The sequence below is a fragment of the Eptesicus fuscus genome, chromosome 11, assembly GCF_027574615.1.
Source record: "Eptesicus fuscus isolate TK198812 chromosome 11, DD_ASM_mEF_20220401, whole genome shotgun sequence".
Lineage (NCBI taxonomy): Eukaryota > Metazoa > Chordata > Mammalia > Chiroptera > Vespertilionidae > Eptesicus > Eptesicus fuscus.
In genome coordinates, this window is record NC_072483.1 from 64,881,493 (window position 1) to 64,898,339 (window position 16,847).

Here is a 16,847-nt window from a genome sequence, read left to right on the forward strand (position 1 = left end):
TATTCTTGGATTATATAGCCTACCATATATAACCTATCATATACAAACAGTTTAAGAAGCTTACAAAAATTTAACTCTTTACTTCTTAATGAATGTTATTGTTTCAACTTGTTTTACGTATACAGGTTTATAAACACAATAAGACGTAATTGTTATTTTAGAACATCCATATTCTTTTACGTTTGTTAACATATATGCCATTTTAATTCCTTCCTGCATTTTTTTTTTTTCATTTGTTTGGATTTCTCAAAGATATTTTCCCCAGTTGTAAAAACCTCAGCACTTGTAATGTCATCTGGTTTCCCTGGTTTCTGTTTCAAAGTCTTACTGTTGCCCTTCCAAGGCAATCTCTTTTTCCTCTGGCTTTTAAGATTTGCTTTTTCAAAATGTAATTAATTTTTAGTAGTTTGACTATATTAGGACTATGTGATAGTGTTTTTCATTTTCATTTGCTTGGATTTCACTTAACCTTTGAGACTGTGAGTTGATATCTTTCATCAGTTTTGGAAAATTCTTTGCCATCATCTCATCAAATATTTCTCCTATCTCACTATCTTCAAATATTATCCTTCATTCCTTCCAGGAGTATCAAAATCATACATATATGCAAACTTGGACTCACTCAACATGTCTCTTGACTCCATTTTATTTTTGTTTTTATGAGAATTTTTTTCTTTTACCCATTTTGAAACTATCTATTGGCCAGCTTTCAAATTCACCAATTCTTTTTTTCTGCTGTCAAACCTATCAGTGAGTTTTAAATTTTTTATATTATGCTTTTCAGTTTTAAAAAGTTAAATGATTTTTATTATAGATTCTAATTATGTTACTCATATTACCTGTCTTTTCTTATATTTTCTGTAAAAGGCCAGATAGTAAATACATTGGCCTTTGTAGACCATAGAATCTCTGTTGCAACTCTTCAGCTCTGGCACTGTGGCATGAAAGCAGACACAGACAATATGTAAACAGATTTGCATTGCTCTATTCCAATACAACTTTATTTATGGATGCTGAAATTCATATTTATTTAATTTCACATGTCACAAAATGCATAAATCATTTTTAGTTCATAAGCTTTACAAAAACAAGCAGGAAGTAGGATATGGCTCTTTATGGAAAATACTAAAGGCCCAGTGCACGAAATTCGTGCACAGGAGGGGTGTCCCTCAGCCCGGCCTATACCCTTTCCAATCTGGGACCCCTCAGGGGATGTCTGACTGCCACTTTAGGCCCGAACCCTGCGGGATCGAGCCTAAACCAGTAGTCAGACATCCCTCTCACAATCAGGGACTGCTGGATCCTAACCGCTTGCCTGCCTACCTGCCTGATTGCCCCCTAACTGCTCCCTGCCAGCCTGATTGACACCTAACTGCTCCCCTTCTGGCCCAATCGCCCCCAACTGCCTCCCTTGCTGGCCTTGTCGCCCCCAACTGCCCTCCCCTGCTGGCCCGATTGCCCCCAACTTCCCTCCCCTCCTAGTCTGATGGCCCCCAACTTCCCTGCCCTGCCAGCCTGGTTACCCCCAACTGCCCTCCCCTGCAGGCCTGGTCGCCCCCAACTGCCCTCCTCTGCCAGCCCAATCGCCCCCAACTGCCCTCCTCTGCCAGCCCAATCACCCCTAACTGCACTCCCCTGTAGGCCTGGTCACCCCCAACTGCCCTCACCTGCAGGCCTGGTTCCCCCCCAACTGTCCCCCCCTGCCGACCATCTTGTGTGTTGGAGTGATGGTCAATTTGCATATTACCTCTTTATTATATAGGATTTGCCAACCAACTCTTGATCTGTGATAATGGTTCAAAAGTGTGGTCCATAGACTCCTGCGTGGTTCCTGAGACTCTTACATTTATTTGTAATTTTCAGCTACAGTTGACATTCAGTATTATATTAGTTTCAGGTGTACAGCATAGTGATTATATACATTTATGTAACTTGCAAAATGATTCTCTTGATTAGTCTTGGCATCCACCTGACATCATATGTAGTTAATATGATATTATCGACTATATTCCCTAAGTTCTGTACTTTATATATGTGGAACTATTTTGTAATTGCCAATTTGTACTTCCTAATCTATTGACCTTCTTTACCCAGCCTTTCAACTTCCCTACCACCTAGCAACCATCAGTTTGTTCTCTGTATCTAAGATTTATTTCTGCTTTCTTCATTTTGTTTTTTGGATTCCACATAAAAATGAAATCATTGTATTCATCTTTCTCTGACGTATTTCACTTAGCATAATATCCTCTGGGGGATATTGATGATGATTTTGATCATGCCAAAATGATCTATGTCCTTAGAATTGCCAACCTCAATGTTTATAAGATATCCAATGGCATACGTGTCGATTTGTGTATTTTTTTTTTCAGATAGTTGTGCTTATTAGGACATACTTTATATGAACTATTTCATTCTTTAAAAATGAATCTAGGTGCAACTGAGGGTTTTTTGTTTTCAGTAGTTACATTCCCTCATTTTTTTTCCTTCCACATTATTTCAACACAAAAATTAGCCTGCTCTAACTAGCACTGATATTATTTAGTTAGAAAATATTAAAGATGGTATTCCTTTGAAGTTGACTTTCTTGTAATATATTTTTAGATGGACTCTTAATTATGGTAAATGTAGGAAGGCAGTAATATTTATTAGTCACAGTCTTAAATAGTATAGAAAACAAACCTTGCAAGGATCATCTGTGTCTCTTTGAGAGGTTTGTGCCTCCCTAAAAACCTTTGGTTTTCATATGAATTTCACATTCATTGACATTTTCCAAACATATTTCTACTCATTTTAATACTTAATGATACGGGAGTGAAAAAATCCCGTACAAAAAGAATAAGCTGACAAGGTATAAGAAGAGAAAGGGCTTGAAAGTAACATGAGGTATAAATTTGGTGATCATTGATTAAATTAACCATAATTATAAGAAGAAGGGTGTCCACAAAAATTTGAAACATATTTGGAGACTATTTTTGAGTTTCTTGTTCAGCTTTTTGACAGCTCGTCTCCCTTTGAGTCTTAGCATTTTTCAATTGTTTAGACAGTGGAATGGAGCCTTTAAAGTAGTTCTCTAAACTACTCTGATAGCATCTGCAAATGAAATGAGAGGAAGTGAAAAAAGTCCTTCACTTGCTGTTTTTTTGTTTTTAGGAAATACTTTCTTGTTCTTTGCATTCTCTTTTGTTAGATGCATTGTTTTGTTGTCTTTATTTTCTTGCTCTTTCACTGTTAATTAGATTCCATTCTCATGCAAATATTTAGAGGTATATGATATTTTCTTTGAAGCCTGGATATTGTTATTTAGCAAGCTTTTATTATTGCAGAAAATGTTTGCTCACTATTTCATACATATATACATATATGTCCCCCCAAAAATGTATACATAACTTTAACAGCTGATAGCTCAACTTTGAAAATGAAATGTATTTTTAATATATATCGCCTTTATAATTAATTATTCAGAGTGTGTGTATACATTTTTTGGGTCACCCTATATGTAGTTAAAAGCAGATATGTTAACTGTAACAATTTATATTCGTCATATGGATATTCTTTATTTTAGCCATTAAAAATACAATCAGCTTCTCATTTAAATAGGTAAATATTAAGGCAGAAATATATACAAAACTGTGAAATCACTTTAAGGCATAGTAAATTCAACCATTTTAATTGTCTTGAATTACCAGCAGCTTGTCTTAACCCTGATATACACCCAGTCTTCATTTGGGAGGCAAAGAAGATAAGCAGCCAGTAACCATGTAGAGTCACATCTTTTACCTAGTAATAATTTTCTTAAATGTTTAAAAATCTTTTTTTTTTTTTTTTCTCTGTGAAGGTTCTAAGGCCCAGCAGCTTCTGCAAGGACTGCAAGCAAGTGATGAAAGCCAGCAACTCCAGGCAGTTATTGAAATGTGTCAATTACTGGTCATGGGAAATGAGGAGACACTGGGAGGGTTTCCTGTCAAGAGTGTCGTTCCAGCTTTGGTAAGCTAGAGTTTTCCCCTTGTTTTACCTCAGTTGTCCTCTATGCTTCCTGTATTTTACTGAAAGTATGATTATTGTCATTATGAATTTTAAAACACAACAGAATTAAGAGTTAGTAGAGTGTGGCTTAGTGCTTTTATTTCATGCTTACAGATATTGTGAGTGATTGCTAATGATGATTAGTAAATTTTCTTGATAATTAAATGACTACCTTTAAATTGTTGGCCTCTTGACTTATTATGCCAAAATTTACATGCTTTCTTTTATATTCCTGTGATACATGAGGCAATAACAAGCAGCTCACTTGTGGATTGTTTTTGTGGACCATACAGGTTTCACGTTTGATGATTGTGTGCATGGCAGAGCTCTCAAGCCAGAACACCACATAGATCCTTCTAGCTTAAAAAGTTTTTTTGTTAAGCAAAACCAACATAAAAATAAAAACCCAAAACCAAACAATACCCACTATAGAAAAACATTTTTAAAAAGGTTTTAATAATTTTTCAACACAATTATGAGTTGATATTTAGTTTTATTAAACTTAATTGCTTAAGCTTTTTTATTTTCTAATTGCTTAAGCTTTTAATGTGAAACAGGAAGGAATAGTCTCTTGAGCATAATGTTTTTTAAATAGTAGGTTGGTAAATTTTCATAGTCAAGAGATTGAAGACGTTGCCTATAATTTAAATCTGAGTAAAGAACTAACAGACTAAAATGAACATCATGAATACATTCATAGCATATTGGAAGTTAAAAATATGTAAGTTTTTTAAAAAATATCTAATAACGTTGACAAACATGAAATTATGATTGATATATCAGATTGTTCCATTTGGTTACATTATCAAATTATGGGTAAAGGTGAGTGTTAAGGAGAGAGCTGAATGAAGACCAGTCAAATCTAAGGTGACATGGTCTTTTTTTTTCTCCCTATTCTTAATTGTTGGGTGACTGGGCTCTGGCCGATGCTGATAAAGATTAAATTAATTTTTTCTCCTGTTGCCAATCAGATCTTTGGATAATGAAAGCTAACATTTAGATCTTACCAGTTCCCCTCTAATAAAGCTTTACATGTTGATTCCTGAATATTTAAAAAAAAACAGTATTATTAGCCTTTGTACTTTTTTTGACATTTGGCCTATGCTAATTTTCATTTTCAAATTACAGATTTTTTCAGTAGCTGGCTTCTATTTCCCAAATTTAACTTTCTTGTTTTGTTGGTGTTGTTCATTAAAAAATATATAGCAACAAAGAACTAGGTTTACCTTTTACTGTCTACTGTTAAAAATGCAGTTTTTATTAGTTAAATAAAGAAGCTATAAAATCTAGGCAGAAATGTTGACACAGTCAACTTTACTTAATTTGTTAGCTCTTGATTAGATTTAAGTTCTTACTAGACCTTCATGAGTCAGCTCATGCTATTAAGAATGATTATTGTTAATGAGTTATCCAGATTTATCTTTTATCATGATTGAATATTGTGTGTGTATATGTGTTTGTGTGTGTGTGTGTGTGTGTGTACATACACATTATCATGCACTTGTGAGGAAGAGAATAAATCTATAGTAATTCTCCCCAAACATGGTCATTGCACCTTAAGTATTGGAGAATTTAATGTGACAGCCTTTTTCAATTTAGAGTGTTTTAAGTGACTGATTGATTGTAGGTGAATTGAAACATAAAGTGCTGATAACCCTGAAATGGAGTGTGTGCTTTTTAACAAAAAGTTATCAGAACCTCTGGTGTATGTGTATATATATTCTGTGCCCAGTATAATTCAGATCTGAAAAGTCACTCTTATTAAATGATTATTGTATTAGAATATGTGATGTCTGTTATTATAGCTATGCATGTATTTGAAGGGTACTTTATAGTTTAAATTTAGTACATTTAAGACTTTCTATTGAACTAGATGACAGTGAATGATCTGTTTGCCCAAGTAGGAAATTTTTTTTGGTAGCTTTGGCTGCTTCAGGAGAATAAGAGTATATGCCCCTAGCAGTTTTGCATTCCCTCCTTTGAAAAATGTGGTTGAAATCTCCTTAAGGTCTTTTCCATAAGAGAGACTAAAATAAAAATCAGATATTTAGACTCCTTCATGCATTTGTAGAATAAATATAATAATTTATGTTTTAATTAGTGCATAGTTTCTGATAATGATCAATATTGTGTTTAAACCCTAGAGTTTAAGCTATGGTTCTGAATTTGTCCTGACAATTTTTATTTAACAAATGTCATGATGCCTCCTGCATGCCCTGCACTGGGGATCAGCCAGCAACCCGGGGCATGTGCCCTGACCAGGAATTAAACCGTGACCTCCTGGTTCATAGGTTGATGCTCAACCACTGAGCAACACCAGCTGGTCTGCATGCTAGTTTTTAACTTGGTATTATTTTTATATGGTAAAAGTCTTGAGTAATACTTTTCCATTTCAGTTGAAGTGTAGAGGAAGCGATACTTCCTCTAGGACTTTTCTCTAAGAATATAGATCGCTTCTAATACTTTGTCATAATCTTTTAACAGATAACATTATTGCAGATGGAGCATAATTTTGATATTGTAAGTATGTCCTGAATTTTTAAAATATAAATACTTCAAGTTTTGTATTTTGAGGTGGTTGTTTTTGTTTGTTTGTTTTATTTAGTAAAAAATGCCTTCTTGTTTTTAAGATGAACCATGCTTGTCGAGCCTTAACATACATGATGGAAGCCCTTCCTCGATCATCTGCTGTTGTCGTAGATGCAATTCCTGTCTTTTTAGAAAAGGTAATCCTACTTTTGCCCAATTTGTTCAAAAGCAGGGATAGGGAAATCAAGTTGAGTACTCATGACTTCTGAATTTTAAGATAGTACATCACATTGTGAGGCCACATTTTGTATTCATTATCTAACTAAAATATATTTTTTTAGCTAAGATTCCAGAAAAGTATTTCAGAGCAGTATTTTCAAGTTGATATTGATAAAATGTTATAAAATCAACTAAGGTTTATAATCTTATGTAATAAAAGGGTAATATGCAAATGGACCAAACTGCAGAATGACCTGTTGCTGTGTTGTGCACTGACCACCAGGGGGCAGACCAATGCAGGAGCTGCCCCCTGGTGGTCAGTGTGCTCCCACAGGGGTACTGCCGCTCAGCCAGAAGCCAGGCTCAGGGCTGGCAAGCGCAGCAGCAGTGGCAGGAGCCCAAGCTGTCAGTCAGAAATCCCACAAGGGCTCCCGGACTGTGATAGGGTTCAGGCTGGGCTGAGGGACCCCCCCAGTGCATGAATGTCATGCACTGGGACTCTAGGTTTTAATGACAATTACCACATTAAAATCTTTCAGGGAGGAACTTAAGCAGATGATAAAAACTAATTTTATTATTTCTAGAAAACATCTCAGTGAGGTTATAGCTATTTATACCCTCATTTTACAGCTGATGAAAAAGCTGAAATAGACAAACTACCTTGCTCAAGGTCATAAAATGAGTCAGTGGAGAAAGGGAATATTTTTTCTTATGTGGTAGGTTATGGTTTTGGTCCATGTTAGGGTCTTTTCCTTTTCAGTGCATGATAAAATTACATTCTGATAACTTTGGAATATGAATAAAGTTTAAAATTAAAAGTTATGTAATTGGATATAGTTTATTGTCAAGATAAAACATTTTTCAGTCTCTTAAGACAGCAAAGTTGTTGGAAGCTGTTTTGGCTGTCCGTTGTAGCTTAAGCTGGTTTCCTATGATGGGTTTCACATTAGAAGCAGTATAGATTGATGGAAATTAGAGAAAATACTGCGGTTAAGTGACTAGAAATAATTTGAATGATACCTTAGGTAACTATTTTTTTTTTTTTTTTTTTTATGTTCCCAGCTGCAAGTAATTCAGTGTATTGATGTGGCAGAGCAGGCCTTGACCGCCTTGGAGATGTTATCACGTAGACACAGTAAAGCCATTCTACAAGCGGTAAGTGTTGTTACCAAAACACTATATTTCATTTAATGTTGGATTTTACAGTCACATTTGTAGCAGCTCCTAAATCACAATCTCTGTAAGATACACGTGGTGTTTCTAAAAAGGTGTGCAAGACTTATTTAGTAGGCTTTTTAACCTTTTGCACTTGGATGTCAAGTGTGACTCGACACGGTTAGCATTAGAATAAAGGAATCGAGAAAAAAGCAAGCGAGTGCAAAGGGTTAAATTGCTCATAAAGAGTATTTCTTCACTTTAACAGTTTTCTATATTTTAGGGTGGTTTGGCAGACTGCTTGCTGTATCTAGAGTTCTTCAGTATAAATGCCCAAAGAAATGCACTAGCAATTGCAGCCAATTGCTGCCAGAGCATCACACCGGATGAATTTCATTTTGTGGCAGATTCCCTCCCATTGCTTACCCAAAGGCTAACCCACCAGGTAAAATAGAACCTAGTTTATGTGTCAGAAACTTTTTATTACATTTTTTAAGTGTCATTTTAACTGGGTTTTAAGTCTATCAACTGGATGTATAAATATGAAATGTTGTCTGATCTGTGATTTTTCCTGTGTTACCCAGTTTCACTTACCATATTAAGTATTTTATAAATGTTGGTAGATTTATACAAATGAACAGTATTTGATATGTTTGATATATTCAACTATTTTACTTTAAGGGATGAATTTGTTATTTTAGCAAAAATTGAGTGTTTACTATGTGATATGATCAGAATTTCCTTTTGGAAAGATTACTCTTTCCTGAAATGCATTGGAGACAAGACTGGGGGGACAAAATTAGGATAGAGACTAGACATGTCCTGAAAGGAAATGAAATGGAAAATGTAGATTGAAACTGTCTGGGGAGAAGAGCAGGAGCAGTTATTTAGCAGATAGAATCAATGGACCTGATGATGGAGTATGAGAAGCAAGGCTTATAGAGGCTGCAGTGGAGGAAAGATCATGACTTAACTTTCAACTCAAAGTTGTAGAGAAATTGTATTTCCTTTTAATATAAATGTTTTAAAGTATAATTGCTATAATAATGATTATTAGATCACTCTGGAGTGCTTTTCTCCTAAGGTGATCAAGACTTAAGAAGTACCATTCATTTCTTTATTTTTAAAAGCTTACTAGGCTAAGGTAACCTTTATGGGGGCTAGAAATATGTTCTTTAGGTAGCTGTGATTTCAGTGTCTTATTTTGGAAGTAGGCATGACAGAGAAGTTAAAAAGTTGGCCACTATTGCAGCACTTTTTTTAGACTGAAGTAGTGACAGTGAAGTAGGTGTAGGGCTTTTGTAATACCAGAATTCTCTCATTTTTGTACAAGTAAGCTTATCACATTGGAAGCCCATTTATTAGGAAAAACAAGTTCTTTCACACTTGACATTAAATTGTTTCTTTTGTTCTTGTCACTTATTTAAGATGTTTTCTCAATAAAGCCACTCTAATAGTATTTCCCGATTGTTTTTAACATGAATATAACAAATCTATAACTAGTTTTTCACATTATCAATAAACCTCTGGTTCACACACATTTTTAATTATTTTCAACTTGTGTATGCATATTTTAAATATGTCTACTAGGAATGCTTTTTAGGATAATAGGATTTTTTATTATAATTGTTTAGATATTAAAATTACAGAAGTACACTATGGAGTTTTGGGTAATAAAGGTTTATCCATATGTGATGCACAGATGATCTGACCCTTGTCCTCTTCCTCAACCTCCCACAAATAAAAACACAAATGAGTTAAAGAAATGAAATAAAATTCCAAAAGTATAAAAGTTGTTCCTCCTTTTCTGTATTTGCTTTTATCTATTGGAGCCTTAATGGAGGAGAGAGTTTCTATCAGTATGATTCTCTTTACTTTGAAATCATATTATTGGTTGTATTTTGCTTAGGCTCATTGCATTTTCAAAGCTCACATTTAATTCAGCCAGCTTTAAAGAGTTTGGGGTTAGGAAGAAGATAAGGTAGTGATGCATGACAGTGAAAATGTTTTATATTAATAAACTTTATTTTCCTTTATTAAAAATTAGGACAAAAAGTCAGTAGAAAGTACTTGCCTTTGTTTTGCACGTCTAGTGGACAATTTCCAACATGAAGAGGTGAGCATTTAGTTCTTGGTGTTATTTTCATGAAGTCATTGCATTGCTAAATCACAATATAACAATTTCTTTTTTTTTTTTTTTTTCTTACGTTTGAAGAATTTACTCCAGCAGGTTGCCTCCAAAGATCTGCTTACAAATGTTCAACAGCTATTGGTTGTAACTCCACCAATTTTAAGTTCTGGGATGTTCATAATGGTGGTTCGCATGTTTTCTCTGATGTGTTCCAACTGTCCAACTTTAGCTGTTCAACTTATGAAGCAAAGTAAGTGGTATTTTATTATTCTACTTTAAACAGGAGAAGTGGCTTTTTTTTTTAAAAAATCTAATAAGTAAAGTCAACATAAGTCAAGCAAGTAAAAGATTGCTAATGTCATAGGGACTGTATAATAAAGGAAGAAAAATATGAATGTCTATTAAATTATGTTAAGACAATGTATCAATGCTTCCTATATATGATTTTTAAAGTATATAATATAATGAAAAATTTTCCTTGTGGTCCCAGGGCTTAAGATCTGTACAATATCAATTATGTAATATTAATTAGATTTTCTAGCAGTTCATCTGATTACAGAACGCTTTTTTTCTCCCTGAAAAAATTGCGAGTTATACAGATGAATGTCACTGATCTTTGTTACTTGAGTATTTTTGAGCTCTTCCCAGCCCCACTCAGTATGTAGGAAATAAAGTTTTATTGCACTGCTATTGCAATTTGCTCTCACTTTTTTAACCCTTAGATTTTACAAGTTAATGTGTGGAGACAACAGAATTTTTAAAATATATTTGATTATTGCTCATAGAGTATTGGTCACATTTCTATGAAACACCTATAGTTGTGGGTAACTTCATATTCGTAGTTCTAATCTCTGAGCGTGTTATACCTTGAGAGATAGGGGTGATATCCTATATAATAAAAGCCTAGGTAGTGTCGTGCGACGGCCACTGCAACGTCGTCATAAGATGGCCGACGGGAGGGCAGTTGTGAGAGATCAGGCTGGCAGAGGAGGGCAATTGGGGGCAATCAGGCTAGCAGGGGAGCAGTTAGGCGTCAATCAGGCCAGCAGGGGAGCGGTTAGGGGGCGATCAGGCTGGCAGGCTATGAGCCAGCAGTCTCCGGATTGTGAGAGGGATGTCCCGAATTTTGTGCACTGGGCCTCTAGTTCACTAATAGAGCCTTTGATTCCACTGCCTCAGATAGACTGTTGAGTTGTAAAATTTACTAATATAATTTAAACTGCTTTTTGATGGGAAGCTCAGTTTTATTTTTAGTTTCATGACTTGTGAATTAGTGCATCAGCACATAGTTTTTCAGGAAAGTAGTGTTGCTGGGTGATTTATTGATAATATTCCTATTAAATCATTGAGACATCCCCAAGCTTGGTATTCCAGGAACACTGTTTTTCTTGTGCCATGAACAAAGTGCTCTCTGCCTAGATAAGTCTGGGAAAGGTTTAAATAGCCCTTTTTTTGTGTGTGCTTATTAAAATCCCTAGGAGTTATTGAATTTTACCTAGCCTACCATTTTTTGAAGCTCTGAGTACAGATTATCTCTTGTTACCATTTATCTCTTGTTACTATGGGGCACAGCATTTCCTTAAATACTGGTTTGGGAAATTGCTGCCTGACTTTTGTTTGTTTAAACATGGATTTTTTTTTTAGTATGATGAATATTTTCACCTCTTTTGCATACTTCAGGAAGTTTGCCACACCTTCATAATATAGGGGATTCGAGTTCTTTCTACTACAATAATACAATGAAAACATGAATCTAGTCTTTTATTAAAAAAAAGTAAATAATCCTTGTGTGACATTGCCATGTATTCAGATTTCTTTGGGAAGTTGGCAAAACGACTTTTTCAAGAAATGTTATTACAATTTGTGAAATTTCTATGAGGCAGAGATTGCCTCTCTGCCCAAATCAGTGGTGAATACTTTTCCTTGACAACAGATCTTACTGATTACTGGCGAAATATTTCACTGAAGTGTTTATATATATTTTGTCCTGTATGTAGTATGTATACAACCAACAAAGAGCCAGCCTGTTTTAAGGTTGTTGCTGTTAGAGTGACTAAACCCTGTGGAAACTGAGAACTCTCCACTCACACTGTATATCAGACTGGCTCATGCAAATTCTTCCATAAAATGGTGTCTTCTGGGAATGGAAATCTGTGGTAGACAATAATTTTAATGATTTTGCCCTTTGGTGGCATGCTTAATGTGTCTTTCCTGATCACAAAATATGATAAGATTCAGATGCTTTATAATTGCTTTGTTTTATCCTCTTGGCCACACATTTTCAGTTTATTTGAATTGAAGACAAGTACGAAATACTTAAATTGAGGGTTAAAACACATTGAGTGTACTTTTGTACAAAGCACTGTGTTCCTCAAAGAAAGTAATAAAAGATTCCTAAAGTTTCTGGGTGGATTTGTGATTAGGTGGCCAGCTAGAAGATTAGAACTCAAACTGAAGTCCTCAGAAAGAAATTGTTAAAATTTTTAGAAAATTTTCTTAAGTATTTATTGCACCTCGTTTGGATCTTTTACTTTAACTTCAGTAGTATATTGCTCAAGAAGAAAATAATTTTTCCCTTCTAGGGAATGATTGCCTTTTAAAGTAGGTAATATTATCTAATGAACAAAATAAACAAAATAGAAACAGATTCATAGACACAGGGAACAGACTGACAGCTGTCAGAGGGGAGGGGGCTTAGTGGACTAGGTGAAATAGGTGGGGGAAATCATAGGCACAGACAACAAAATGGTGATTACTAGAGGGAAAAGGGGGTGGGGGAGGTAAAAGTGGTTTAAAAGGGTGATAAATGGTGACGAAAAGATGATTTGACTTGGGATGGTGAACACACAAAGCAATATACAGATGATGCATTATAGAATTGTACACTTGAAACCTATATAATTTTATTAACCTTTGTAAGTAACCTCAATAAATTCAATAAAAAATAAAGTAGGTAATATAACTAGTTTCACAGGCTTTTGTTTTTTGTTGTTGGTTTTACAGACATCGCAGAAACACTTCACTTCCTCCTGTGTGGTGCCTCCAATGGAAGTTGTCAGGAGCAGATTGATCTTGTTCCACGCAGTCCTCAAGAACTCTATGAACTGACATCTCTGATTTGGTAAAGATCGAGCTAATGATCACAGTGCTTTATAAGAGGGTGTTTTACTTTAGAGGCCTGACCTTTACTAATATTTTGAGAAGCTATTAAAATAATTGCATTTTTTCCCCCCAGTGAACTTATGCCATGTTTACCAAAAGAAGGCATTTTTGCAGTTGATACCATGCTGAAGAAGGGAAATGCTCAGAACACAGATGGTGCAATATGGCAGTGGCGTGACGACCGGGGCCTTTGGCATCCCTATAACAGGATTGACAGCCGGATCATTGAGGTAGTAGTTTCATTGTACTGTTTAAATGTGTCTATTTTGGTGGAGAGAGGGTGTAGGGATGGAGTGGGGAGGGTGAATATGTGTGCTTAAACATGCTCAATTTTGAATTAACTCAAGATTTTCTCATTTTGTCTCCTGAGAACAAGGTCCTCATTTCTGTTCAGGTCAGAAAACATGATGTTGTAGTCCTGCTTCTGCTGCTAACTACCTGATTGACTTGGAGCAAGTAATTTAAGTTCTTTGTTCCATAGTTTCCTCATTTCTGAAAGGAAACATTTGAGGAGTTAGGCTATATATTTCGAAAAGTCCATTTTATCTCCTATCCAAAAGAAATCTCTCAAAAGCAGAGATTTACATAAAAATAGATGTTTCTCAATATTTTAAGAGCAAAAATGTGGAAACAAACTTAAATATCCACTTCTAGGTGGTGAATGGTTAATAAATTCTGACACATGCATAGGTTCATATATAATCCATACATAAATGGGATAAATTTTATGGCATAATATGGGATATAAATGGAAAAAAAAATTCAGAATTATGTAACTCTTTTGGGAAATCAGCAAAATAAGACAAAAGAATAATATATACATAGGAAAGAAAAAAAAACAAACTCTAAAGATTTTTTTTGTGAGGTTTTATGTGAGATTTTATTCTTATTTTCATACTGCCATATTATGTTTGCACTGAAATATTTTAAAAATTTCTCAGGTCAGGAAAAAATTGCCCTCATTTAGGAAGTGTTGATAACTGCATTATTTGAGATGCCATGCATCTCATATTGTCAATATGTGATTCCTTTAAGTGTCAATATATTTCTAATTTCAAACTGACATTTCAATTTTTAGACCATTACCCTTAAACATTCTTTAAAGATGTCTTCCACCAGTTAGTTTCTAAAAAAATGATTTTTTAAAAACTTTGAAACCAATGACATGTTACAAAATCAGAAGTTCTTATAAAAATATCTAAATTCAGAGTCAGCTTTTATGAGGAAGTATGACTGACTGCTCTTTTATGCATTGTTAGCCTTAGTGTATAAGGAGGTCATGTTCTCTAATTCTAAGCATTCTTCTTTTTAGCATTTTTCCAGTAATTGCATTTTCACTGTTAACTTTCTATCTTGTATTTCCTAAGTGTCTTGCCTTCCATTTAACATAGAAATTCCATAGTTTGAACTGTTATAAGAATGAATGTTTTGTCACTTATTAGGCTGTCTAAAATCAAGCAGACAGTGTGAATCAGACTGTCTTATTCTACAAATGTACTATAATACCTGCAACTCCTAGGGATCAGGATTACTCCGTTAGTTCGAGTTGTGTCTTAGAGCATCATTTAAATGGAAAGTCTTATTTACCTAAGGATAATTTTATAGAATCATTTTGTTTAAAGTAGAATTTCAGTGGGTTAAGAATTTATGATGTAAATAACTTTATAACCTAAGAATTAGATACTAAGATTTATGAATAACACGTTTTTTTTCTATCAGCAATGTTTTAGGAGCCTTCTTAATATAAATGGTGTCTTCATGTCAGTGATTCTACATGACTGGATCTTTCATCAAGATTTTTATCTGTTTTTATGTCTTGGGGAACCTGATAGGACTGTGGTGTATGTCTATGTTTAATTGAGAATGATTTTAATGAGTTTTGTCATATCCACACTATTAAATTTTCTATATTCTGTTACTTCACCATCTAAAACTTGATTAAATAAAAATGTAAGTTAGCATTTATGGAGGGTCCCCACTGTGCTTAAGTTAATAAAGTTCTCCATGGTTATATTCAAGGTTTCTCTCTCTTTGCTCTCAGGCAGCCCATCAGGTCGGTGAGGATGAGATAAGCTTGTCCACTCTGGGACGAGTTTATACTATTGATTTTAATTCTATGCAGCAAATCAATGAGGACACGGGAACAGCACGTGCCATTCAGAGAAAACCTAACCCCTTAGCCAATACTAACACTAGTAAGTGCCTTTATTAAACTTAAGTAATTAATTTGTTGTTGTTTTTATCATGTGTTTTACTTGACAGATAAGCCAGTATTTCTTAACTAGTATCGTCCCTGTGATCTTTTTACTTATGTGATTTGCAGTATCTCAGGCTCTGATCAGAATTGTCCTATGTAGGTTTTTTTGTGTGTGTGTGTGTTGTTTTGATTTTATCTGATTCTATTTCCCTGTTCTAACTTTTGATCCACCCACACCCATCAGGTTAGTTTTTTCCAATCTTTGGTTCTCTACGTTTCCACCAAAATTCTCTTTTTAACAAATGAAGAATAGACAACTCTGATCCTCCCCTCCCCCCAGATTTCTGACATTTATTCCTCTCAGGGATTTAGTCCATTGCTTTTAAAGCACTAGCTTAGAGTGCAGAGGGTCAGCAAACTTTTTTTAAAAATGTCCAAATAGTAAATACTTTAAACTTTGCAGACTATATAGTCCCTGTACTCAACACTGCTATTGTAGCTCTAAAACAGCATATAGAGTTATATTAGCAAATCTACATGTTTGTGTTCTAGTAAAATTTTATTTACAAAAATAGGTGATGTGCAAGATTGGGTCTTTGGACCATTCTTTGCCAACCCCTGATCTTGAGCTTACTTTTCATCAGTTAGCTTTTATCTACACCTTATTCCCTCTAAGCAAAGTGACAGATTATCTTGTTTTTCTGTATCTTCTAACTAAATCTTCACTATTTATTTCTCCTCGGTGGTTTAGTTATTTTATGCTGAAATAATCACAGTATTTTGTTGAACATACTTAGTTAAATAACAGGCATAGGTGCCTTGTTCTCTTCAGCTGGCCAGAAGGGTGAATAATTTTTCTAGCTGGCTAAATTTTGTCTTCATGATCCCTTTGGTATCTTTCTAGACCCCAGTTCATGACATTAGATAGGTTGATTTGTTTTATAATTAGAAATGTTTTAGCATTTCAAATAGTTACATAGGCTTGAATGCTTTAAATATTGTTTGTTTCTGAAATCTCTAACTAGGATTGAACATTTTTTATAACAGGTGGATATTCAGAGTTAAAGAAAGATGATGCTCGAGCACAGCTTATGAAAGAGGATCCGGAACTGGCTAAGTCTTTTATTAAGACGTTATTTGGTGTTCTTTATGAAGTGTATAGTTCCTCAGCAGGACCTGCGGTCAGACATAAGTGCCTTAGAGCAATTCTTAGGATAATTTATTTTGCTGATGCTGAACTTCTAAAGGACGTCCTAAAAAATCATGCTGTTTCAAGGTGTGTTCATGAAAATAGTGAAAACATTTTAGAAATTGAAGTTTCTGCAAGTAATTTCTGAAATCTTTAAAGCATATGTAATATAGAAAAAAATGTGTATTTGCAGTATCTTGAGCCCTTTGTTTTATATTACACACACTTTAATATTATTACAC

The 16,847-nt window shown here is 34.6% G+C and overlaps 1 protein-coding gene across 16 annotated transcripts in view; it reads left to right on the forward strand.

Moving 5' to 3' along the window:
• Window positions 1-16,847, forward strand: part of TRIP12 (thyroid hormone receptor interactor 12) — a 136,664-nt gene that overhangs the window by 86,192 nt on the left and 33,625 nt on the right. For 6 of the 16 annotated variants that reach the window (XM_054722826.1, XM_028150798.2, XM_028150802.2 and 3 more), the window contains 11 exons: window positions 3,836-3,984; window positions 6,508-6,543; window positions 6,654-6,749; window positions 7,834-7,926; window positions 8,210-8,371; window positions 9,974-10,042; window positions 10,142-10,307; window positions 13,061-13,178; window positions 13,293-13,452; window positions 15,261-15,414; window positions 16,464-16,692. In XM_054722826.1, the coding sequence (XP_054578801.1) occupies window positions 3,836-3,984; window positions 6,508-6,543; window positions 6,654-6,749; window positions 7,834-7,926; window positions 8,210-8,371; window positions 9,974-10,042; window positions 10,142-10,307; window positions 13,061-13,178; window positions 13,293-13,452; window positions 15,261-15,414; window positions 16,464-16,692 (1,432 nt within the window). The remainder of the gene's footprint in view (window positions 1-3,835; window positions 3,985-6,507; window positions 6,544-6,653; window positions 6,750-7,833; window positions 7,927-8,209; window positions 8,372-9,973; window positions 10,043-10,141; window positions 10,308-13,060; window positions 13,179-13,292; window positions 13,453-15,260; window positions 15,415-16,463; window positions 16,693-16,847) is intronic. The other 10 variants (XM_028150800.2, XM_028150803.2, XM_028150813.2 and 7 more) reach the window with 4 other exon arrangements.